General features: G+C 36.0%; 3 protein-coding genes across 4 annotated transcripts; 2 read left to right on the top strand and 1 right to left on the bottom strand.

Annotated features, from left to right (window-relative positions):
• The first annotated feature begins 540 nt into the window (after window positions 1–540).
• Window positions 541–10,078, top strand: abcd3a (ATP-binding cassette, sub-family D (ALD), member 3a). Of its 2 annotated transcripts, none has more exons than XM_079408751.1 (23): window positions 541–678; window positions 1,063–1,096; window positions 1,284–1,385; window positions 2,507–2,595; window positions 3,069–3,138; window positions 3,400–3,497; window positions 3,882–4,005; window positions 4,097–4,153; window positions 4,236–4,378; window positions 4,466–4,535; window positions 5,037–5,106; window positions 5,194–5,291; window positions 5,377–5,468; window positions 5,570–5,661; window positions 5,753–5,819; window positions 5,904–5,967; window positions 6,733–6,810; window positions 6,912–6,977; window positions 7,085–7,174; window positions 7,320–7,439; window positions 8,681–8,785; window positions 8,884–8,940; window positions 9,026–10,078. In XM_079408751.1, the coding sequence occupies exons 1-23, from the start codon at window positions 569–571 to the stop codon at window positions 9,101–9,103; spliced, it is 1,974 nt and encodes a 657-aa protein (XP_079264877.1). In that variant the 5' UTR covers window positions 541–568; the 3' UTR covers window positions 9,104–10,078. The 2 variants fall into 2 exon arrangements, with proteins under 2 accessions (XP_079264877.1, XP_079264878.1); XM_079408752.1 differs by having other exon boundaries at window positions 557–678; window positions 1,287–1,385.
• Window positions 10,079–11,655: 1,577 nt separating this feature from the next.
• Window positions 11,656–19,078, top strand: acp5b (acid phosphatase 5b, tartrate resistant). The gene is made up of 6 exons (XM_079409671.1): window positions 11,656–11,855; window positions 12,048–12,238; window positions 13,372–13,499; window positions 13,580–13,771; window positions 15,039–15,186; window positions 18,649–19,078. Exons 1-6 carry the CDS (start codon window positions 11,783–11,785, stop codon window positions 18,904–18,906), a joined length of 990 nt encoding a protein of 329 aa, XP_079265797.1. The 5' UTR covers window positions 11,656–11,782; the 3' UTR covers window positions 18,907–19,078.
• A 74-nt stretch (window positions 19,079–19,152) lies between these two features.
• Window positions 19,153–23,279, bottom strand: LOC306865205 (tissue factor-like). The gene is made up of 6 exons (XM_079409672.1): window positions 23,039–23,279; window positions 22,819–22,927; window positions 21,899–22,092; window positions 21,621–21,805; window positions 20,547–20,715; window positions 19,153–20,102 (listed from the first exon to the last, which is right to left on the bottom strand). Exons 1-6 carry the CDS (start codon window positions 23,103–23,105, stop codon window positions 19,957–19,959), a joined length of 870 nt encoding a protein of 289 aa, XP_079265798.1. The 5' UTR covers window positions 23,106–23,279; the 3' UTR covers window positions 19,153–19,956.
• Window positions 23,280–25,739: the final 2,460 nt, after the last annotated feature.

Here is a 25,739-nt window from a genome sequence, read left to right as displayed (position 1 = left end):
AGTAGTAGTATTTTATTATTTTAAACACTAGGGGGAACTATAGAGAAAGTTGTAAAGGGGACAATTGTGTTATAAGGCAGTCTGATAAAGTGCATAAAAATATTTCATTTATAAATAATAAAAGTGTTAATTGTTTTACAGGCTTTTTTATTTAAAATGCGTTTGTTTGTTTATTTTTATTGAACAATATCAATTTACAAACTCAAATAGGGAACAATAAATTGCCTATTACAAAATATACACTTTTCCAATCACATATATCTCTGCATACAATAACAACAAACAAAATAAACATTCTTTAAACATTTCAGAGGGGTTGCAAGAAGAGAGAGAGAAATACAGGTACAAAATCTTACCAAACTTAAAAGGAAACAGACTCATACATGGTTTTGTGTGGTTTCTAAAGGGTTAATAAACACAGAGCAGGTCCACGATGATGGTGTGATGATGAGGTCATGAGTACGGAACCCTCTCTCTCTCTCACTCTCTCTCTCTCTATCTCGCTCTATCACTCTCTCTCTTCCGGGTTTGAGTGCGTCGCTGTTCTCCGGCTGTCTCTGTAGGAAACATGGCGGCCGTCAGTAAGTACTTGACAGCGAAGAACTCCGCTGTAGCTGGCGGTATCCTACTCGTTTTATACTTCCTAAAGCAGAGACGAAGATCCGCTGGACTGAACAGGTATGTGAAAACACATAAAGTACCTAATGCATGAAATCAGATCACAAATGAAGTTTAGTGTCAGAGTGACCCCGGTTTAACTACAGCAAAATGAGCCCTGACCAACATTATGGCCATGTGTCAAAATCTATGGAGCTGTCCAGTGTACAGTAGGTAGGTTTTGAGACACATCCTATATCATGTAATACAGTCTGTATCATCCATATGAAGTTTATTGAACATGTTTGTTGCAGTCTCACTGTCCAACAATGGACTCATTCATAAAAGGACAGTGCTGTTGGATAAATGTTGCCACAGTTTGCATTCAAACTTTCTATTGCATCAAGCATATGACAGAAAAACTGCAATATTTATGTAATGCTTCATATTTATCATCCTCAACAGGAAGAAGGGTTCTTCAAATGGTCTGAACAGTGAGGTAAGAGAAATGTATCGATTGATCTCTGCATGAATGAACTGATAAAAACTGTATACACAGAATGCAGTGTAAGTTGCTGTAATGTAATATGTAAGGTGCAATCTTGACTATTTAGTTAAAGATCTGACTGGGACTATATTTCATGATTTTCCTTTGACTTTCAACACTTCTTGTGTTTTAAAACCAGCAGAAAGATGGCAAGAAAGAGAGAGCTGCTGTGGACAAGCTCTTTTTTATCCGGATCTCACGGATCGTCAGGATTATGGTGCCGGGATTCTTCAGCAAAGAGGTGAGGATTGGCTTCATGAAAGTTCTCGCTGAAACAGGGAGTTGGGTGAGGCATGAATTGAAGGTTTCCCTTTTTTTTCAATAGTCAATTACCTTTACTTTATGACTTTATGTCATAGCCAAGAACATGATTTTGTACTTGGTGTTGCTATTTAGAGCATAATTTCTTGTGCATTTTTAATTAAACATTATGCATTTTATACACTACCATTTAAATTTCTGGGGTCACTAAATTTTTTATATATATAAATTATTTTAATTCAAGAGCTGATAAAATGTAAAAACTGTAACTTGAATGCAATGTAAGTCGCTTTGGATAAAAGCGTCTGCTAAATGCATAAAAATGTTTAAAAAAAAATGTAAATTCAGCAATGAATTAAATTGATTAAAAAAAAGTTACAGTAAGACTTTTACATTGTTGCAAAAAAAATGCACTATTCTTTTTAACTTTCTATTTATCAAAGAAATTTCCACAAAACTATTAAGCAGCACAACTGTTTTCAGCATTGATAATAATATTTGTTTAGCAGAAAGTCAGCATATTGGAATGATTTCCGTGACAGTGAAGACTGGAGTAATGATGCTTCTGGAGACTTCTGTCAGCCGAGAAGTTGACTGAGTGCAAAGCGATAGTGAAGAGCAGAAGCAGGAGACGAAGTGATGCTAAAAAGGAGCAGAGTTAATTGAATAGTCTTAGTTGTGTATGTTTCAATGCTGAGACTTCGTCTGAAAAACACAAATTCAACAAATATTGGATTACTAAACAACATCCCATAAACCTTGAGTTTCCATAAACATTCCCTTGTATCTCTTATTCATGAAGACAAACAGCCCTTGAAACCACACAGTCATAAGATTAAAATGGAAAAATAATATATAAAAAACAACTATAATATAATATAAATGACTAATCAATGAAATGGGTATATAAATGACTATAATGATTATTATAAATGATTAAATTGAATAATATAAATGAATGAATGTGTGGTTGCTCTCTTGAAGCAAAACACACTTGCATTTGAGGATCCTCAGATCCTTCATTGTGTATCTGCTAATTAAAAGCGAAGCATTTCAGCTCATTATTGTTTTTCACATTTATTTATTTTTTGTACGTCACAGACATGGTACCTGCTCCTGATCGCAGTGATGCTTGTGACTCGGACATATTGCGATGTCTGGATGATTCAGAACGGCACTATGATTGAAAGGTAGTATATGGATCTAGATCTCAAACTATTACACTTTGCAAAGACGCCAAGCACCCAGTTAAATATTGATTTCATGTGATTTGATTGTATTTTTGACATTTTAACAGTGGAATCATTAGCAGAGATATCAAACTATTCAAGAGGCACTTTTATTCCTACCTGACTGTCATTCCTGGGGTAATTTACTGTGTCTTCGTGTGCTGTGAAAACTAATGTATTGTTACAGATGTGTCATGTGATTTACATCACTGAACCAGTCCATTGTGTTTCCTCACATGCTCACCTCTCAGATCTCCTCTGGTCTGCAGTTTAAATGCACATTTGTGTTTTGTTAATGTGTGCTTCCTCAAAAATCATTTGCATTAATTTTATTCATGCACATGAAGGACAGGCCAGCGGGATGAGTGTTTATTCGCTTCTGTATTAACTCTGACCATGTTTGCATGTGTTTGTGTGCATGTTATGGTTTGCAGTGCAATCATTGGTCGGTCCACTAAAGGTTTCAAGAAGTACTTATTCAACTTTATCACGGCCATGCCAGTTGTAAGTCTCTGCTTTTATCAAAGTTGGTAGTAATTGTTAATAGTCAGAGGAGTTCTGAGAATGTTAACTGTCTAAACTATGAAATTAAAACTGCTTCCAAGTAACCACATTAAGCAAACAACCAAACTAATATATGCTTCCTGTTTACATAGAAACATCTCTAGAACACATTCATTTAATATCAGTAAGAAAGCAGAATTGTTTGAAGTTGTTGCTATGAAAACATTCAGATTTGTAAATGGTTGCATCTCAATCTTTCAGATCGCCCTGGTGAACAGCTTCCTGAAGTTGGGCCTGAATGAACTGAAGCTGTGCTTTCGCGTGAGACTTACCAAACATCTCTACGATGAGTACCTGAAGTAAGGCCCATCACTGCCATGACATTATTCCAATTCAAATATTCTTCACGTATAATGTGCTTAAATACAAATGATTATGCATTGACATTCAAATTCTGATTAATGGCTGATATTAAAATTCAAAATAATTTTGTGTGAAAAGTTAGTTATTTTGCATTTAAATTTTTAGTCTTAAAAAATAATAGCTGAGCAGAAAGGTAATTTTAATGAAAATATTAAAATGTAACCGATAACCGATATGGTATGAACCAGATTGTTCAACAGAAGTGACATTTTTTTCTTTCTGAGTGAGGAAAAAAAAGTTAATTTGTTGTGAAATGTGATTCTTTCTAAAGAGAAAATGTAAAAGTCTAGTTACTAATGTCACTATCTTTGGGTTCATAGGGGATATACATACTACAAAATGGGAAACCTGGATAACCGCATTGCTAATGCAGATCAGCTGCTGACACAGGATGTGGAAAGGTTCTGTAACAGTGTGGTGGATCTTTACTCCAACCTCAGCAAGGTACGACACCACTTTGTTCAAAATACCCATTCTACTTTCCCAGTATATTTCCCGGCATTTGCTTAGTTCTATTTGCTTTTCTGACCTCCAGCCCCTGTTGGATATCGGTTTATACATTTTCAAATTGACAACAGCAATCGGTGCTCAGGTGAGAGTGCAAGACATTGGGAAAATCTACTGTAGATCAATGCCATTGGACGTTTTGAGGATCTTTTGGTCTCTTTGTACAGGGTCCTTCAACTATGATGGCCTACCTGCTGATCTCCGGCCTCTTCCTGACCCGTCTGCGCAGGCCGATCGGAAAGATGACAGTGACCGAACAGAAGTACGAAGGAGAATACCGATACGTCAACTCTCGTCTCATCACAAACAGGTGACTCGTGTTGTATCTATTTTTGTACTATAATTTAATTTTTCTCAAATTTTGATGCATACTCAAATGTTTTTATTTCCTTCCCAGTGAAGAGATCGCCTTCTACAATGGAAATGTAAGGGAGAAACAGACAATTCATTCAACCTTCAAGAAACTGGTGAGTATATGACTGTACAAATCACAAATCACGCAGGTACTGGGCTACTCCGTAGCCATACCTACCCGAACCAGTCTAAAATAGTCAGAATATAAACACTTATAATAGGTGTCAGGACAAGCCAAAAATACGGTTTGGAAAATTGATTCATGGTGTACTCGCTCATTATAAAAATTTTGTACATTTTGAACACAAATCGCAAGTGAATTTAGGCTTTGCAGCATTATAATGTACATTATGACAAATTAATATTTATTTTGATTACATTCAACAGTGTTATTCAATTATTAGTATGTCTTTTTAATCAATTTTGTGGCAAAGGTAATCTAAAAACGTAATAATAGTAGATTAAATCAAAAGTAATTAAAGTATTAAAGGTAATAAAAATACATGTGCATACACAATTAAATATCCAATACGCTAATATTGGCTAGTAATCTATAACATACAGGTTTGCATCTTGATATCAGAGTTTGTTAGCTGATCTGAGTTTGTTTGCAGGTCGATCATCTGCACAATTTCATCTTCTTCCGTTTCTCCATGGGAATGGTAGATAGCATTATTGCCAAGTGTAAGAGAATGTTTCATTGTCTTCTGTAAATAAAATATACATGATCAGGGGAAGTAAAAGATGACTAATTGTGCTGTCTTGTTCCAGATTTCGCTACCGTTGTTGGGTATTTAGTCGTCAGTCGTCCTTTCCTTGATTTATCTCATCCTCGACATCTGACCAGCTCACATGCTGAACTGCTGGAGGTAAAACTTCACTCCCGATTATTCCTAGTTAGTGGCTATCACTTGTTTTCACATTGCATTTAAATCTTGACATGTCCTCCTGCAGGACTACTACCAGAGCGGCCGTATGCTGCTGCGTATGTCACAAGCGTTGGGCAGAATCGTCCTTGCAGGCAGAGAAATGACGCGACTGTCAGGGTAAAAGTTCACATCCTCATCACATTGCACCATGGTTACTTGCCATTTAATTCAAACTTGGTACATTTGATGCTATAAAATGACTTTGTTTTTCCCTTCAGCTTCACCGCTCGCATCACTGAGCTCATGAGGGTCCTGAAAGAGCTGAATTCTGGGAAATACGAACGCACCATGGTGTCTCAGTCAGAGAAGGGTGAGCTTCAAAGACTCTTGAAGTCCAAAACAAACTTCAAAGAGCCATGTAATTGATTTTAATAGATTTTTTCATGTTTTTTTATAAACAGATGCTTCAGAAAAGCTCACACTGATACCTGGAAGTGGAAGAATCATCAATGTAGACAATATCATCAAGTAAGAGCAGCTTCCTTCAGTCCTTTATCGCAGATCGAGTGCTTCACTGTTAGGAGAAACTTTTCAAATGTAATTTCTCATCAGGTTCGATCACACGCCCCTGGCTACCCCTAATGGAGACATTCTGATCAGAGATCTGTGTTTCGAGGTGTGTTTCACATTATTTCTACAAATCGGATGCAAGTATAGTGGAAGTTAATGAAACAAAACAATACTGACCCTTACGTATTTGCACCTTTCACACATTTTTGCATCTCAAAGTTTTCTGATTTGCAACTTTGATGGTTTTAGCATTTTCAAAATTGCAACGTTATATCTCGCAATTGTGACTTTGTTTTTCATTATTGCAACTAATTCTTATATTGTGATTTTTTTTTTTTATTTATTTTTTTTTTTTTTATATCTCTCATGTACAACTTTTTCTCGTAATTGCATCTCTATATCTAAAATTTGCGACTAATATTTGTTTCTCACTATTGTGGACTTGCTTCTCGGATTTACAACTTCTTTCGCAATTGCAACTTTCTCATATTTGCAACTGTATAATATGGAATCCAATTTCTGCCACCTGAATAAAAAATGTAAAAAGGTAATTGTGACTTTTTATCTCACAATTCTGACTGTATTTCTCACAATTGCGAGTATGTATACCCAAAAATATTATTTTTTATTTTTTTATTTTTTTTTAAGCCAGTGATGGAAACGTGCTTGCATAGTACTGTATATTTCATGATTGACTTTAAATCTTGCAACTGCAAATCGTAGCGTTTTATTTTTAAACTTTATTTCACAATAACCTTAACCTTAACCTTACTTTTTAGTCAGGGATGGAAACAGGCTTCCATTTCTGTTAGAGTAATGTTTGTACTATTAATGTGCGTGTGCTCATCATATTGTGCATTGCTCTTTAAAGGTGAAATCCGGAGCCAATGTTTTGGTGTGTGGTCCCAACGGGTGCGGAAAGAGTTCACTTTTCCGGGTTCTTGGAGAGGTGAGAACTTCTGTGTTACTCCAACTGAAATTCTGCCTTTGTTTTTGGGTTCTTTGTGAAAATTCTTCAATTTTATCTGCTAAATAACTGGCTCTCTCTAGTTATGGCCGCTGTTTGGTGGGAGTTTGACGAAACCAGAGAGGGGGAAGCTCTTCTACGTCCCTCAGGTGAAACTTTAACCAGATTTTTGTTGAACAAAACCCACTTTATCCAAGGCAGAGCATCTGAATGGTCCACAACAGCTGAATAACTTGCCTTTTTTGGCTGTTTTCAGAGGCCTTACATGACCCTTGGCTCATTGAGGGATCAGGTGATCTACCCAGACACCCATGAGGACCAAATGAAGAAAGGCATCTCTGACCAGGTACTATAAATTAGTTTGTTTGTTTTTTATCTGAAATGTTCTAAAAACCCTTTAACATGTGCAGATCCACTTATATTTATTTCATAATAATCCATTTTCATTCCATCCACTGTTTTTTTTTTTTTTTTTTTTCTCCCCGCGGCAGGTGCTGAAGGAATACCTGGATAATGTTCAGTTAGGACACATTTTGGAGAGAGAGGGGTCGTGGGACATTGTTCAGGACTGGATGGATGTGCTCAGTGGAGGAGAGAAGCAGAGAATGGCGGTAAACAGACATTATTAACAACCGCAAAGAAAGTCCCATACATGTACAGTAATGCAAAATGACTTCCAGTAACTGGGGCAGTTCTCATGGGACAAGCAGAAGTCAGTGGCACTGATAAGGGCTACATTGTCTTGTTAGCATCCTGTTTTTGAACCACTTCACCACAATATATGTTAAAACCCAGATCTTTTACAATGCCATTGCACATCTGCAGTTAGACTGTCAGATAATCTTGGAATCATCAGAATTACCGTAGTTATATGAAAACAAATTAGAGATTTCCCATCCATGGGCTCAAAACAAATTCTATTTAATTTGTCATTTGTTTTCAATAGTTTTGTGGATTTTAAATGACATTACAGCAGTCAAGTGGGAGAGGTCAGAGTTTTTCTAATATGTATAAAGAGATCTTTGGATCTACAATAATTCCAGTAATGCTGAAATGACGTTCCTAACCTGATAAAAAAACAGGTATTGGTTCATAAAACCCTGATATCATCCATTTTATTTTGTGCTTTCCAGCCGAAGTGAGTGACACTGCACTTTATAAGGTCACTTGGTTTCCAATGCGTAGCCCCACCCTCACTGGAATCTGATTGGTTCAAAATATTGGTCCTCATATACACTACCATTCAATAGTTTATGGTCAGTAAGATTTTTTTTAATGTTTAAAGTCTCTTCTACTCACAACGGCTGCATTTATTTGAGCAAAACACAGTAAAAACGGTAATATTGTAAAATATAACTATTTAAAATCACAATTGTTCTATTTTAATAGATTTTAAAATGTAGGAATTATATTCCCATGTTGCAAAGCTGAATTTTCAGCATCATTACTCCAGTCGTCAGTGTCGCGTGATCCTTCAGAAGTCATTCTAATATGCTGATATGCTGCTCAAGAAACATTTATCATTATTACTATTTTATTAAATATGTTTTGCTTTATATCAGGATTCTTTGTTAAAAAAAAAAAAATTCAAAAGAAAAGCATTTATTTGAAACAAATAATTTGCAACATTATACTGTCACTATTTATACAATTTTAAGCATTCTGAATGAAAAATAATATCAAAATAATAAAATCTTAAAACTGAAACTGTAGTGTATATTAAACATCAAACACAGATCAAATCAGGTATTATAGGACAAATTCCACATGGATTTCCCCTAAGCTCTGCAGCATTGTATTGTCAATATAATGCATTATTAATTAATTATTACATTTGTATTTTTTTCCATAGATGGCCAGACTCTTCTACCACAAGCCCCAGTTTGCCATCCTGGATGAGTGCACCAGTGCCGTGAGCGTAGATGTGGAGGATTACATCTACACTCACTGCAGAAAGGTGCGCGTTTCTCTATTCTAAAGAGACTTTCTCATCATATTTCAGTGTATTTTGCTGAAATATCCTTTCATGTGTGGTTTATTCTTCTTGTTTCTCAGGTTGGCATCACCCTGTTCACAGTCTCTCACAGAAAGTCCTTGTGGAAGCATCATGAGGTGAGATCAGCGCTGCTTTCCCATCATCAATTTTTACCAACATTGACCGTATACTTAATCACAAAATGTCCTTTCTTCTTTCCAGTTCTACCTCCATATGGATGGCAGAGGAAGCTATGAATTCAAACCCATCACCTCTGAAACTGTGGAGTTCGGCTCTTAGAGGAAAAACAACAGCACTATACTATCAGCGGCCCTAGTGAGGGTCCCTAACTGTTCACTTCTTAAAGAGACAGTTCACCCAAAAATTACAATTCTGTCAAAATTTACTCTTTCTTCTGTTGAAACCAAAATAAGATAGCTGCTGACGGCAGCCATTGGCTTCCATAGTATTTTTTCATACTATGGAAGTCAGTAGCCAACATTCTTTAAAATATCTTCTTTTGTGTTCAACAGAAGAAGCAAGCACATACAAGTTTAGTACAACTTGAGGGTGAGTAAATAAGTAAAATTTTCATTTTTGGGTGAACTGTGCCTTTAAGGAGTCACCTGCCAACCTAATCTAGGAGTTTGTTTTTAATCGTCATAACCTTTTTGGTATGAAATTGTGTTTAGAGATTTATTAACACTACTTTTGTCCTCAGTGATTGTATATAATTTTGTAATTTAAGCAGTCCAATTTATAGGACATCCGTTAAGTACGCTTGAGAGCGTATACCAAGGAAATGCGTCTTGTGTCTGTGCACTAATTTGTTTAATAAATTAAATTTGTCTGTATAGGCTCACACAAATCAATGCCACCGGACTGAACTGAGCGTTACATACATGATAATGATCTAATATTGCCTTTTTCTCATCAGCTAAGCCTTTCTTTAAGCTACTAAGTGGCCTTTCGTGCTCACTGCAGCATGGTTGGGTGGTCTTGAATGTGTGCGAGTTGTTTTTTTGGTGCACTTTACCTGGTATGGTAATTTGGAAAACCAGGAAGCCTTGTACAACTGTTAGATGTCTGTAATCGATGAGAAGTTGCCAATGCACTTGTTTACTCCAGCACTGTTGGCATTTCTTGATGTGGAAGGAATCGGGAACGGTTGTTGTGTGTAAGAACTGTCAGAAACATTGTCGTAGCACTTCACACATTAAGCAAATGAACCATTTTGCTGTATGTTTTCATTAAAAAAGTAGATATTGATACTATGAAGTCTGTTAGTGGTCTTTTTTATTTTGAAGACATGGTTCTAGATTGTGTTGATGATTTCAAGAGAGTGTGAATTCAGTTGGACTGGTTTATTGCACATTATGGTCACTTTAGGAAATCTTTGAATAGATGAATGTTGAACTTTTAACACACTTTGAATGTAAGTGAAAGTTCGTTTAGATTAGACACTCCTTTGACCTTTCACCCTCCACATGACAATGTTTTTTTCATGTGTCTAGTCAACTGATCTTGTCCAAAAGTGGTAAAACAAACTCAAATCTATTGGCCAAAAGTGATTGAGGAATTCCATTTGATATTTTGGAGTTACCTGATTCACTGTACTGTGTTTCAAACCTCAATCCATCACATTGTATTGTGTTAAAAGTCCTTAACTTTGTCTTTAACAAATACTAAGTACTATGACATAACCATGCAAACATCATTGCACATGTAGACTACCAGTCAAAGGAATAATTAACATTTTTTGAAGTCTCTTATGCTCACCAAGGCTGCATTTATTTGAACAAAAATACAGTAATATTGTGAAATCTTAGTACAATGACTGTTTTCTATTTAAATCTCTTTTAATGTTGTGGCAAAGGTACATTTTCAGCATCATTACTCCAGTCTTGTGTCACATGATCCTTCAGAAATCATTCTTTTGACTGCTAGTGTATATAGTAACTATTTAGTACAATGGTGGCCAATATATCAGCGTAGTATTGGCATCTGATACCATCACTGCACATTGGCACCACATGGAAGACTGCATTTGTTTTGTACTGTAGGCAGTGCATGACTTGCTATTCAGTGTCAGTTAATGATTTATGAGATCTGCTGGAGAGCTTCCACTGTAAACTCTTAACTAGATCCGTATAAAGCACATGCTTGATATGTGAAGGATTGGTATATTACCAGTGGGTTTGCAAATCATTCTGTTACTAAAGATTTACAGTGGCTGTCATAGTAACACACTGAAAAATACTGAATTATATTTGAGAAATATTTTCAAAAAATGTGTGTAAAATATTGCATATTATTTCTAGTTTAGTTTAAATTCTTATTGAAATAATACAGAAAAAAAAATTATTAATCAGTCTTATGTTTGGTTCGTAACTGGTAAGATTATTAAAATTATAATATAATGAAACTCTTTAAAATATTATACCATTAAACAAGAGCTACTTTATTTTTGCTGTTGTTATCTGTTATATTTTTACTTTGTTAGCAGCTGATGCCATTTAAAAAAATAAATAAAAGATATATAGAGAGAGATGTGTGAGAGAAATATTTTTTATTATTTAATAATTACAGTAATTATTTTTATGAACATGTTTGGTAGCTGATCATGTTATTAAAAAAATAATTATATTACAAATAAAAATATATAAATTATTATTAAATTATTTACAGCAACAACTAATATAGTAGTAGTAATGGTTGTTATTGATGTATTTCTAAGCTCTTTTTTCTGATAGCCGATAATAACATGAATTGGTTTACTTTGCAAACTGTAATCATGTGCTTCATTCTTTCACTCTGAGCTCAATACAGGAAGCTTGTCATAAACCACATGTAGTTCCCTTTAGGTGCAGAGAATTAAGCTGTTTGTGGCTTGTCAGTGTCTGTGTGACTCTCAAACTTGTAACTTCACTTTACACTGTGACCGTTTGCAGGATCAGATCAGCCCTCTGAAGGCATGATATGGCGTGGTTTGCCTTCCTTCTTATCTCCTGCCTTCAGACGTTCTACACAACATGTCAGGCGAATGAACAAGGTATTTCTGATGTATTTTCTTTATGATCTGTATTATTATAATCTTTAAGGAAGTGTAAACATACCACATGATTACTAGAGCAGACAAACCTGTTCAGTAAGAATTTTTCATGTGATCGAGTGTGAAATTAGTTCACTTTGAGTCTAATGAATATGCAATGATATAAAATCTACATGTTTTGTTTTTCTTCAGCTTCTCTGAAGTTTGTTGGGATAGGAGACTGGGGTGGACTTCCTATATACCCCTACTACACACCGCATGAGTTTGACACGGCCAATGAACTGGGCAGAATCGCTGAGAGCTCAGGGCTGGACTTTGTCCTCAGTCTTGGAGATCATTTCTACTTCAGTGGGGTCAGAGACGTAGATGACACCCGCTTTAAGGTGAACACCAGGTTAACTCAGTTGCGTGATTCATCTCCTCCTAAATTTCTGCTTGTGAAATTTTCACAAACTGTTTTGAGGGATCTGTCATGCAAAATGTAGGGTTTTCTCAGGTTAATGTGTATAACTGGCAGTACAGCTTCAAAGTTTGATGGTGTAACCAGGATCAGACGGTGATAGTGTGCAGGGTACTTCAGCTCAGTGAACTGTCTTCACACTCTCTGCTCACCCGATATAGTCAGTGCGACAGATGAATTGGTCCCTCTTGTGGAAGAAGAACAGAATACAGTAAAATTTTTGGCCTATTCATAAATAAAACTGGATTACTCCTCATCAGTCATCAAAAATAAAATAAAATATTACATTTAATTAAATAAAAATGTAATAAAAAGTACATAAAAAATTAAATAAAAAATAGATTAAATTAAATAAAAAATAAAATAAAATAATAAAAGGGAATAATGTTTTTTGAATGGTATTTTTATATAGTTTACCTGTTGCATTTGTAGTAAACACAAGTAAAACCAAGGATGGTCCAATATTTGATAATTGTTATATGCTAACTATGATAATTGAAATTTAAAATCTAAACACATTAATAAATATAAAATTAAATAATAAAATAAAATAACAAAAAGTACCATGCTACATTGAGGGTCCAGAGTGCTTTGATATATTTTATACCATGATAATATTTACATCCCTTACAAAAAGTACTGTGATGGTATCATTTGGCAATAACATGGTACTTTCATACGTGTATACCATGGTACTCAAATTCAAGTACAATGGTATTTACAAGATATTACATGGTATTTCCAAATGAATGCAAACAATACCATAGTACTTTTCTTTGAATTCTTTTGTATGAATCTGTCACATTTGTGCCATAGTTACCATAGTAAAAAATGGCCAGTTTTATGTAAAATAACTTGATTACATAATGTATGTCAATAAAAATATAACTTTTTAAAAAAATAATTACTTATATAATATTGTAATGTTACATGAATTACATAATTGTGTATTTTTGTATTTATTCTATAATAATAATTATTATAATATAGTAATAATATGTAATATTTAGTAGGAATAATATTTGTTTGAAGTTGTAACGCAGCTCTATTCTTCAGTCTACCTATGAGAGTGTGTTCTCTCACCCCGCGCTGATGGCCGTGCCGTGGTACCTGGTAGCAGGAAATCACGATCACCGTGGAAACATATCAGCCCAGATCGCCTACTCAAACAGATCTGAAAGATGGTGAGTGAGGTCAAAGGTCAAGCTCTGTGAACATGAGCATTCGTTCATGACCACAGTGTGCTGCTGTTAATGTTTGCCAGGATCTACCCCGACCTCTACTACGAGCTGAACTTCAAGATTCCTCACAGCAACACTTCCATCACGGTTCTGATGATTGACACGGTGGTTCTGTGTGGGAACACCTATGACGGGCTTGACCCTGTAGGTCCGGAGAACTACGCTGCTGCTAAACAACATCTGAAATGGATTGAGAAGAAACTTCAACACACCAAGTGAGTTATTAGTACAACAGTATAGCTACATTAAAGCCAAAAGCAAACAGTCTGCCCAAAATCGAATAGAAGAACAAACAACATGTGGTTAATCACAGGATGTGTTTTGCTTTTACTGAGCAAACATTAGTCCGGTATCAGGAATTTTAGGGCATGTTTTTAAAGGCCCTGGCCTGCCACACTGCTTCCACTCCTCCATTGTCACATTCTTTCATTTATTCTCTCTCACCTCTTCACCGCCTCAGATCCACAATCACATCCTCCTAAATCCCAGATAGGAGCTTGAAAACACTCCAGGCATTCCATAATAAAAATATGCCCAGCTCTTAAAGAGATAGTTCACTCAAAAATGTTTAAAATATATTGATACATGAATTTCTAAGAAAAAGCTGTTAAATGTTTAACAGCTAAAAAAGCTTGCTTTATGTCGTCTGTTTGATATCTTATGCTTTTTTTAGCAAGTAAAAGTGTCCACTTTCAAGTTTCTTTTTGACACTGAAATCTTAGAAAGTAAATGTAAGAATAACTTATATATTGCTATTATAATATTTCAATATTAGCACTTTAGGCTTGATTTTCCATATATCATTTTTTAGAAAATCATGCTAAAATGTGAGTATCAGATATGATACATCAGGCTTTTTATGAATATTTGATCATAAAAACATTTAAATATCATCTTAAGACATGTTATTGAAAGATATTGTGTGGCAACTGATATTTATTTGTATTTTCTATAAATGGTCATTTACATTACAAGCTATCAGAATTTACTTGTACTTTTTGTCCATATAAACATCAGCATCTGCTCTAAATTGCATATTTTTGCTCAGTTTGGGCCTCTGAATAAAGTACTATATGAGTCATAAAAGCCTGGTGTGTCAAATATGATACAAAATAAAAACACTATTCAATAAACTGTCAATAAACTATTAATTCATATGTCAAACAGGGTTAAGAAATCTTCATGCAGCAAGATACCGGCTTAATTGAGTGACAATTCTTTTTGCCCAGTTTTATGACTTTAGCATTATGGACACAATACTGATTTTGTAAAAGGACAAAGGTTATGCACCTGAGAGTTTTGTGTTTAATGTACAAACTGTTAACAGGCAGATGAAACTAAACTCAAACAGCACATGCCCTCACATGTGCAGGGGAAATTACTGTAAAAATAGCACTGAGAATAATAGCGGCAAACACAGCTGTTTTCCACAACAGAAGTGAAACAAGTTTATATTCATCCAATGCATCTGTTAATCCTCAGGTCAGATTTTGTCATTGTGGCCGGTCATTATCCAGTCTGGTCCATTGGGCATCATGGTCCGACCAAGTGTTTGATATCAGAACTCAGACCTCTTCTGAAGAAGTACAGCGTCTCCTTATATCTGTGTGGTCATGACCACAGTCTACAGGTCGGTATCGTCAACATCGCATTATCACGTAATAGAATTCCACCCAAAAAATGAAAATGTTCTGAAAATGTACTCCCCCTCAGGCCATCCAAGATGTAAATGAGTTTGTTTGTTCATCTGAATAGATTTGGTCAGCAATGAATCCTCTGCAGTGAATGGGTGCCGTCAGAACGAGAGTCCAGACAACTGATAAAAACATCAAGTAATACACATGACAGTACATCAATTAATGTCATGTGAAGTGAAAAGTTGTGCATTTGTAAGAACTGAAACGGTCAAAACTGTTGCTTCCTGCTAAAATATCAGTCCTCTTTTAATCATTCTTGGAGATTTTAATAAAGCAAATCTCTCCCGCGAACTGCCAAAATACAGACAGCACGTTACATGTCCCACCAGAGACATAAATATATTGGATCATTGTTACACAATAATTAAAGATGCATATCACTCTGTCCCACGGGCAGCTCTGGGGCTCTCTGATCACTGTTTGGTTCATCTCATACCGACCTATAGGCAAAAACTCAAATCTTCGAAGCCTGTATTAAGAACTGTTAAGAGATGGACTAATGAAGCAGAGCAAGATTTAAAAGCTTGTTTTGACCTCACTGATTGGACTGTTTTTGAAGCCGCTGCCACCGATCTGGATGAACTCGCAGAGACTGTAACATCATATATCAGTTTCTGTGAGGATATATGCATCCCCACCAGGACATTCTTATCATTCAATAATGATAAACCGTGGTTTACTGGGAAACTCAAACAGCTTCGTCAGGCCAAAGAGGACGCTTACAGAAGTGGGGATAAAATCTTGTATAACCAGGCCAGGAACAGACTAACAAAGGAGATCAGAGTGGCTAAAAAGAATTACTCTGAGAAGTTGAAAAAAGAACTTTCAGCCAACGATCCGGCGTCGGTATGGACTGGTCTGAGGAACATCACCATGTACAAGACACCACCCCCACAGTCTGTGGAGAATCAACAACTGGCTGACGATCTCAATGTGTTTTACTGCCGATTTGAAAAGGCCAGATTGACACCCAGCACCCGCTCTGATCTGCACTTCACACATTCACCTTCCCCCCCTGCAACCCCCCTTACTCCCTCCCCCACCATTCTACCTGCGTTTAAAGTCTGTGTAGAGGATGTGAACCGGGTCTTCAGGAAACAGAAATCTAGGAAAGCTTCAGGACCAGACGGTATTTCACCTGCCTGTCTAAAAGTCTGTGCTGACCAACTGGCCCCCATCTTTACACAAATCTTCAACAGATCTCTGGAGCTGTGTGAAGTTCCCCGCTGCTTCAAACGCTCCACCATCATTCCCGTCCCCAAAAAGCCCAAAATCACTGGACTTAATGACTACAGACCTGTCGCACTCACGTCTGTGGTCATGAAGTCACTTGAGAGACTGGTCCTGGCCTACCTGAAGGACATCACTAGACCCTTGCTGGATCCTCTTCAGTTTGCCTATAGAGCAAACAGGTCTGTGGATGACGCTGTCAATATGGGACTGCATTACATCCTGCAACACCTCGACAAACCTGGGAATTATGCAAGGATCTTATTTGTGGACTTCAGCTCGGCCTTCAATACCATCAATACCATCATACCTGACCTTCTCTCAGACAAACTGAGACAGCTCTCTGTGCCCTCCTCCATCTGTCAGTGGATCACCAGCTTCCTGACAGACAGGCAGCAGCTAGTGAGGCTGGGCAAACTCACATCCAGGACTCTCACCATCAGCACTGGCGCCCCTCAGGGTTGCGTTCTCTCCCCACTGCTCTTCTCCCTCTACACGAATGACTGCACATCAAAGGACCCCTCTGTCAAGCTCCTGAAGTTTGCGGACGACACTACAGTCATAGGCCTCATCAAGGATGGTGACGAGTCTGCTTACAGACAGGAAGTTGAGCAGCTGGCTGTCTGGTGCAGTCTTAACAACCTGGAGCTGAACACGCTCAAAACTGTGGAGATGATAGTGGACTTCAGGAGAAACCCCCCTGCTCTCCCCCCACTCACCATCATGAACAGCACTGTGACTTCAGTAGAGTCATTCAGATTCCTGGGCACCACCATCTCCCAGGACCTGAAGTGGGACAATCACATTGACTCTATTGCGAAAAAGGCCCAGCAGAGGCTGTATTTCCTCCGCCAGCTAAGGAAGTTCAACCTGCCTCAGGAGCTGCTGAAACAGTTCTACTCTGCAATCATCGAGTCTGTCCTATGTTCTTCTATAACTGTTTGGTTTGGTTCAGCTACCAAAACAGACATCAGAAGACTACAACGGACAGTTAGGACTGCTGAGAGAATTATCGGTGCCCCTCTGCCCAGCCTCCAAGAACTTTACACCTCCAGAGTGAGGAAAAGGGCTAAGAAAGTCACTCTGGACCCCTCACACCCAGCTCACTCTCTCTTTGTACTGTTGCCCTCTGGCCGGCGCTACAGATCACTGAGCACCAGAACAGCCAGACACAAGAACAGTTTTTTCCCCCAGGCCGTATCCCACCTGAACAACACATAACACACCCCGGTACTGTACATCTGTAAATAACCCATCAAACCTTCATCTGCACATAGGACACATGCACATTCACAGTTCTGTCTATGGTCATGTCTCTTTTCTGTATATTTTTATTTTTTTTACTATTGTTATTCTTAATTATTGTATATTCTCTTCATTAGTGTTCTTTATCACCTTAATTATATGTTGTCTGCACTATGTTTGTACTTTCTGTACTGGAAGCTTATAACACCAAGACAAATTCCTTGTGTGTGCAAACACACTTGGCAATAAAGCTCTTTCTGATTCTGATTCTGATTCTGATTCTGATTCTGATTCTGATTCTGATTCTCTAACCATAATATTGCTTTCTCCAGTGAAAAAGTAAACTCATCTGAATCAGGAGAGAAATATGCACAGATCAGGCACCATTTACAAAAGAAAACAAAACAGTTCTAAACAAATATGTTGGTGGATTTATGTGAGAGGACAGCAGGGGATGGACTTTTTCACTGGAGGAAGCATCATTATGGATTATGGACCGGCCAGAAGCAATGATTTAAAGTTAAAATTAATAAATTATGGATTAGTTTCTTACAAACATGCAGCTTTTCATTTCACAAGACATTAATTGATGGACTGGAGGCATGTGGATTGTAGATTACTGTGATGTTTTTATCAGCTGTTTGGACTCTCAATCTGACGGCACCCATTCACTGCAGAGGATCCATTTGTGAGCAAATAGTGTAATGCAAAATTTCTCCAAATCTATTCTGATTTGAAAAAACAAATCAAACTCATCTGCATATATAGGAAGGCCTGAGGGTGCATACATTTTCAGCTATTAATTTAGGGGGATTATTACTTTTTTATTTTTTTTAGTGTCTTGTATGGGTACTAAAACATCAGCATCATGCAATTGAACTATAAACTTTAGTTTTTAAAAATGTTTTCTGTTTCATCAGTTTATCAGAGAAGATGATGGAAGTTCATACGTTGTCAGCGGAACTGGAATTAATGCGGATATTTACACTGACAACAAAAACAGCTTCCCGTCATCTTGGCAGCTGTTCTCCAACGCAGTCAATCAGACGACAGGAGCGTTTGTGTACTTTGAAGTCAACACAAGTGAGATGTTGATAAATTACATCCAGGAAGACGGGAAGTGTGTGTACCAGACATCCGTCCCAAAACGCAACATCCAACTTTTGACGTCATTATAACATATGCCCCAGTCTGCTGTCGATGAACACAACAGTCACTTTGCCAAAAGTTCTTTCTAATAGCACCAACAATTCTTTATTGTATATTTTTATGTACATTTTAATTTAGTTTTTAGTTTTAAATTTCTGTTTAGCTTGCTATGTACAAAATAAAAAAAAAATATTGCTGAGATTATTGGAAAATAGTAGGACTTTGCATTGACAACAATTTTTTTTATAAAAGATTAAAGTTGCAAATGTGAGTTTGAAGTCAGATGGGATTTATATTATAGCTAATATATATATTCTTTCATGAAATGAGACTTGCACTTAAAAATATTTAATAGAGGAGTCACATTTAATGGAATTCTACTAATTTACAATTGGGGGCGCCATTGAGCTACATGTTTGTCAGACATCTAAATGAGTTTGAATTTAAAAATGAGTTTCAATATGAAACATGTCCTTTTAAATGAGAAAATATAATGACTAAAATCTGCATTCTGATTAGTCCACATGTGCAGTTTTGTATATGTAACAGTTTTATTTCATAATAAAAAAATTCCACATCAGTACCATTCCTACTGGATTCACAGGTTTGTAGTATAATGATAAAGTTTATCAAAATGGCAAGAATAAACCAGATTTAACATTATTTTATGATTGCTGGTTAGCCATGTACAGTTGCAATGTGCTAAAACTTAAACCATTTTGCTGTTACAAATATAGAGTTTACCATATTAATAGCTAAAAAAATAAATTAGTGTTTTCATTTCATAAAATGTGCTCTGATTTTGATTCTCCCAAGTGCGTACAATAAAACCCCATCATAAACCATACAGTATTTCCATTTGTTAGAAAGTAGATGAAATGAAGCAGTGTTTATACAGTACAGTTCAGTGCCAGACTAAAAAACCCACCACCTGACAGTATAAAGGTCTTGTCTTGCTAAAAAAATATGTCTAACATATCTACATTTTGAGGTTTCACAGAAACACAATTTTCCCACTGTTTTCTAGTAGAACGGGACGCCATCCAATTTAGATCTACCAAACAGATCATCCACACTCCTCACACACCGTTCAATGGTAATCCCTCTTTTCCTGTGTTTTTTGCTCTCTTTCTTCGTCTGCAGCACATCACGATGACAATAATGATTGTTGTTATTGCCACAATGATAATAAAAATGGCTCCGACGATGACACCCACGCCGTACTCTGCAAAAACATTACATCATCGTCATTAAGGTCACAACACTTGATTCAAGGAATCTGATGGACACCGCAAGAATTTTGCAGCTCTGTTGGTCCCTAGACACTGAGATGATTCATTGACAATCCACCCAACGGACACATTTCTTATCAATTATGAGTGCTATCGGTTGCATTAAATGTCTTTGTGAATCACACATTCATAGAGTCCATATAAATCTCTGATATGATACTATATCAGCCATCCGACACTTCATACAGGGATGCGTTACAGCCAGAGTCCAGATCAGGGGAGAGTGTCTATTTTGGGAAAATGATTCACTCTCTATCAGACAAAATTCCCAATGTTTGCATTTCCTGGGATTGTTGTGCTGAAAATCCCTGACAGTAGTGATACATGACATATGATACAACAATCTCACGTTGTAGTGTGTAAAGGGAAAGCATTACCTTCAAAGATAGATGTGTTGTCTTCAGGTGAGCAGTGGTAGCTGCTGATCTCCCCGTATTGTTTGCCTACAGCGCGGAAGGGTAAGAAGGCCTGGACGTAAAAACAGTAACTCACTCCTTGGTCCAAATCCGTCAGCTCAATGATGCTGCTTTTACTGATCTTCTCTTTCTGAAGAGGCAAACACATAAAATATGCTTAATATATAAAGTTTGCAATAATTAAGATTTAATGACGCTTATTCTCACCACGGCTGCATTTATTTATGCATTTGTGAAATAGTATGACAATTTAAAATAAATGTTTTCAACTTTAATATATTTTAAAATGTAATTTATTCCTGTGATGCAAAGCTGTATTTTCAGCATCTTACTGCAGTCTTCAGTGTCACATGATCCTTCAGAAATCATTCGAATATGCTGATTTGCTGCTCAAGAAACATTTATTATTATTATCGATGCTGAAAATAGTTGTGCTGCCTTTTTTTGTGGAAACCGTGATTTTTTTTTGATGAATAGAAATTCAACAGCATTTGAATCAGCATTTTAATAAATGTAAATAGAAATATTTTATCAATTTCTTTTAAAAGTCTTTCTGAAATCTTCTGAATGGTATAGACTTTTGGTATATTTTTTGTAACTGTATCTATTGTGCCCTACATAATATATCATGGTGAGTAAAATAAATATGTTTTTAGTACTATAATTACCCTCTAAGTTATAAAAACGGTATTTGTGAAAGAAAAAAGTTTGTCTCTACCTGCAAAAGTGACAACAACTGACTTCACATTTATTATTTAGTTGAAAAAAAAAGGTGAAGGAATTACTTGGAACAATTCACTCAGAAATTGCAAGTAAATTTCACAAACAGTAACAAATTGAACTAAACGTGTAATTTTGAGCATTTTCTTGTAAAACATACCCAAGTAATCTTTGTTCTATTTACAACTTTGAAAAGTTGTTTTACAGGCTACTGTAAGTCAGGATACTTCAGACTTTAAAAAGTGGTGAAACAGCTCAGAAAAGTCTGTTTAGTGCTTATTAAATAAGATAGTACACTTTACAGACAACACTAACCTTTCCTGTGCTCTTGGCTTTCCTGTAGATAACCTTATACTGCAGGTTGTCTCCGAAAACATCCCGAATATTCAGTTTCTCGTTATCCTTATTAAAGAGAGTTGTGGGGACGTCCATTACATGCAGCGTCATCTTCCTTTTGTCGCTGCTTACATCTATTTTAAACTCTGGCCTGCCAATGGCAGCTGAAAGAGAACCAAAACAGAAGATCTTTATAATGGTTCAGTATCGTTTTGTCATTAAATAAAGGTGTAAAGTTGGTTGTGAAAGATACTGACTGTCATAGTAAGGGGAGAATTTCTCCGATCTGACATGAGGGAACTCAACCAAATCAGAGGAGACGCCTCGCATGGGTTCAGACAGGATGTCTGCGCTGTAATAGGCCTTCAGGTTTTTTAGCTCTGCAGTCAGGTCACATTCAGTTTCCATCGTCTTGATACAGTACGGCGTCCGTTCTCTGTCCTGGCCCAGTCTACAGTCATTTACACAGACATTTAGATTGGAAATAATTCATTATATTACATGAGAAAAAAGTAACAGGTTGGTGCCTGCTGTAACAAGTCATGGGTGTGGAATGCAAGAGTTGCCAAATCTGCCTCATGTGAGAGATCAAGGTTTTAAGGTTTAAATATTTCTAAAATAGTATCTAAACCCACTAAAATTGAAATCAAATCAAGTTCAATCGACTGTTACAACCTGCAGAGGTAAATGCAATGCACTTTTAATTCAATTACTGATGGAACTTGATAGAAAATTTAGTAGAAATTAATAGAAAAGTTATAAACAACAGAAACAAAATACATAATACACTTTTATTGCCCATATCAGTTTATGGTCCTTTTCAGATTACACAGTGAGAAACCTTTTGATATAAATCAATGAATTATGACTTGATTGGTCTGAATCAATATGATCCAAGTAATATTAGATAACGGCCAATAGTCTTTTCACTATTGTATTACAATAAAACATATCCTATGCAACTTATGAAACTCATCTGTACATATACTTTATATAAACCTGCAAGAAGAAACTGTAACAGATTTAGACCCTTTCCATTTTTTAAAGTGTTGTAATAAATTAGAGTTTTAAATTGAACCTGGATTTACTAATTCTAGCAACTTTCATAACTCTGATACTGCATTCAAGACAATGAGGTTAGTGATATTTAACCTGACTTCAAAAAATGTCGACTTACTCTGAAAATTCAACAGTGTAGGAATAATTCCTTGGTTTTGGGCTCCATGTTAATATGGATTTAAAATTGATAGAGGACCAGGCTACGTCCTGTGCTTTTGGAAAGATTTCTATGAAACAGAAAAGCAAATGAATCAATACATTATTAGAACGATAGACATAACTGGTTAACAAAGTGAATAACACATATTCAATCATTAGGGCACAGGTACGTGACTCACCTGAGGCGCAAGAACTCATGAAAAATAAAACCAGGGCCAATTCAAGCATGCAAAATTTCAGCTCCATAGTATCCCAAGGCGAAAATACTAATCCAATTACAGTACGAAGACCAAGTAGAACTCCTTTTATCAGGTATGATAAAAATTAAGGTGAAACCTCGTCCCAAGTGGCTTATGAAGTCCTCCTTGTTGTGTGTGAGCGCAAACAAACCAGCCAGATTCCAGCGACACTAATGAAGCCCCGCCCTCTAGGACAAGAGGGTCTGTCTGCTTTATGCATATTACCATTTATGGATTTCCGCACTCATACAGTTGATTATACAAACGACTAAAGAGCTTTAGTGTTTAAAGAATGCAAGTTTAAAAGGAAAGGAATATTTTATCGTATAATTATTAAATAATATGTATTTATTTATTTAAATTATTTATATATGAATGCATATATATTCCTAACTGACCTTATATATATATATACATATATATATATATATATATATATATATATATATATATATAATAAAGTCATTTAATAATTATTCTCTGATTCTGCTGATATTTAAAATGCAAATTTAAATAATAAAAAAAAATTCTTGATTTAAAGTATACATAAGTCATATTTATAATGACCAGAAAGCTGTTTTATTTTATTTTATTTTATTTTTCAGCATTGGAAAATGTCCATTTCTATATAAACACATATTTTAAATTCTTGTATAAAATTAAATAAAAGACTATTGAATATTTCCACCATTAAACCTTAATCTTTTGCCTTGACCTGTACACTCTGTCTTTAGTCACTCTTTACACCAACACTTGCGCATTTAATGTTATTATGTTTCAAAGATCCAAAATGTGCAAAAAGTCGACTTATGTAGCTACCTTATATCTCCCTAGCAGATAAAATAGCTTCTCAATTGCAGCATGAGCTTTTGATTATGTCCATGGTACAAAAGACAACAATCATTTAGGTCAGATTCAGAAACTTTCAACCTCATAAATCATTAAAAAGAACTCTGAAATCAGGAATAAATTACAGTTGTTCAGCAAATAAACGGCGTTGAGAGATTGTTGCATTTGAATTAAAAATGTGATTTAAGCATGATTTGAAGGGATGAGACACAAACTCAATGCTGGTGTATGATCTAATCATGCATTATGTCACGTAAAAAGGCTCTCAACTGCTTATGGACATAAACTCCTGATGACCACCATAACAACACAGTTACTCATGACATGCACTGTTTGTATTTCGGGAAGTATGACTCCAGTTCTGTCCCAGTTTCAGGCGGTATGAAACGCCGGCACCTTTAGAGCGCTGAGTGCCAGCAGGAGTCTTTTGCCCATTCAGATCCTTATGCAAATGAGCAGCTGGTACCTAACTCTCGCCTGCGGCTTTGCATGTTAAAATGCTTACAGGACTCAGTGCTTCCAGTGAAACGCACCCAAAACCACTAAGAGACAAGATCAGACTGGAAAAGGCCGGTTTTCCAGTAAGTTCCATCATTGTGTTTGAGAATTTCTTTACGCAATTGGCTGTGCAACTTTTAGGCAATTGGCTGTGCAACTTTTAGGCAATTGGCTGTGCAACTTTTAGGCAATTGGCTGTGCAACTTTTAGGCAATTAGCTGTGCCAAATGTGGATATTTGATGCCTAAGCTTAGCTGTTTGAAAGATGCTTTATCAAAGATGTTTTTGTTAGGGGGTTTCTTACAGGCCCAAGAAAAAAAAAGAGCACCCAAAATGCACTTAATCTCAGGCCATCCAACATGTCGATGAGTTCTTCGGAACAGATTTTGAGAAATGTTGCATTACTTCACTTGCTCACCAGTGGTTCTCTGCAGTGAATGGGTGCCGTCAGAATGAGAGTCCAAACAGCTGATTAAAAAAAAATCATATGATATAATCATTTTTGGTTGAACTATTCTTTTAATAATGTTCTCAAATGTTAGCACAAAACATTTAGATATCATTTATGGAACATTTTAGAGAACATTCAAAAGTAATATTCCCATAATGTTTGCAAAATGCTAAAATGGAATGTTCATTCAACCTAAAACTTTCATTTGGAAATAACATTTTCATGGAAATGTTAAAAAAAATGTTAATATGTTAATATGTAAATGGTAAATGTTAATAATTTTGCTATGATTATATGAGATTTTTTTCAACCATTTTTATTGATTGCAAGATTAACATGATAAATCTGATGGATTAGAAAAAAAACACACTCTGCACGGTTTGAATTATGCCATTCATGCTGAGAGCACAAATAGTGCTAATATTTAGGGTTATGGGTTTATTCAAAGCATACGTCTTTAATAATAATAATACATTTTTATAGTCATTAGATTATTTATTTAAAGGAAAATGGGACTATAGTTGACCACTCCAAATATCCAGAGATAAAACTAATAAGTCATGAGGCTCTCGTGGCCCAGTGGCTCTGTTTGAACAGAAGTTCATGGATAGTTGAAATTCTTGAATACGAATATATGAGTAATTTCAAGTTTACTTTATTTATATAGCACATTTAAAACAGCCACAAGAATGACCAAAGTGCTTTACAGTAAGAAACAGCATCATACAATTAGGAATACAAAAACTGCAACCAGAAAGATAAAACACAAATAGGAAATACAATAGGCTAAAATATAATTCCTAATAGGCCAATGAAAACAAGAGACTTGAAAATAGTCAGGCT

Source organism: Barbus barbus (assembly GCF_936440315.1).
Source record: "Barbus barbus genome assembly, chromosome: 46".
NCBI classification, from domain to species: Eukaryota; Metazoa; Chordata; class Actinopteri; order Cypriniformes; family Cyprinidae; genus Barbus; species Barbus barbus.
Note: the sequence above shows the minus strand (reverse complement) of the source record. Positions and strands in the feature narration are given on the sequence as shown.

What these genes read in the sequence shown, in the direction of transcription:
- abcd3a (XM_079408751.1), top strand. Translation starts at nt 569, where the DNA reads ATGGCGGCCGTCAGTAAGTACTTGACAGCGAAGAACTCCGCTGTAGCT. An exon ending in ATTCAACCTTCAAGAAACTG is followed by an intron (nt 4,536 to 5,036) that starts GTGAGTATATGA and finishes GTTTGTTTGCAG; the next exon opens with GTCGATCATCTGCACAATTT. An exon ending in AATGTAGACAATATCATCAA is followed by an intron (nt 5,820 to 5,903) that starts GTAAGAGCAGCT and finishes ATTTCTCATCAG; the next exon opens with GTTCGATCACACGCCCCTGG.
- acp5b (XM_079409671.1), top strand. Translation starts at nt 11,783, where the DNA reads ATGGCGTGGTTTGCCTTCCTTCTTATCTCCTGCCTTCAGACGTTCTAC. An exon ending in TAGATGACACCCGCTTTAAG is followed by an intron (nt 12,239 to 13,371) that starts GTGAACACCAGG and finishes TCTATTCTTCAG; the next exon opens with TCTACCTATGAGAGTGTGTT. An exon ending in GTCATGACCACAGTCTACAG is followed by an intron (nt 15,187 to 18,648) that starts GTCGGTATCGTC and finishes CTGTTTCATCAG; the next exon opens with TTTATCAGAGAAGATGATGG.
- LOC306865205 (XM_079409672.1), bottom strand. Translation starts at nt 23,105, where the DNA reads ATGGAGCTGAAATTTTGCATGCTTGAATTGGCCCTGGTTTTATTTTTC. An exon ending in TACACTGTTGAATTTTCAGA is followed by an intron (nt 22,093 to 22,818) that starts GTAAGTCGACAT and finishes AAATGACTGTAG; the next exon opens with ACTGGGCCAGGACAGAGAAC. An exon ending in AAGCCAAGAGCACAGGAAAG is followed by an intron (nt 20,716 to 21,620) that starts GTTAGTGTTGTC and finishes TTGCCTCTTCAG; the next exon opens with AAAGAGAAGATCAGTAAAAG.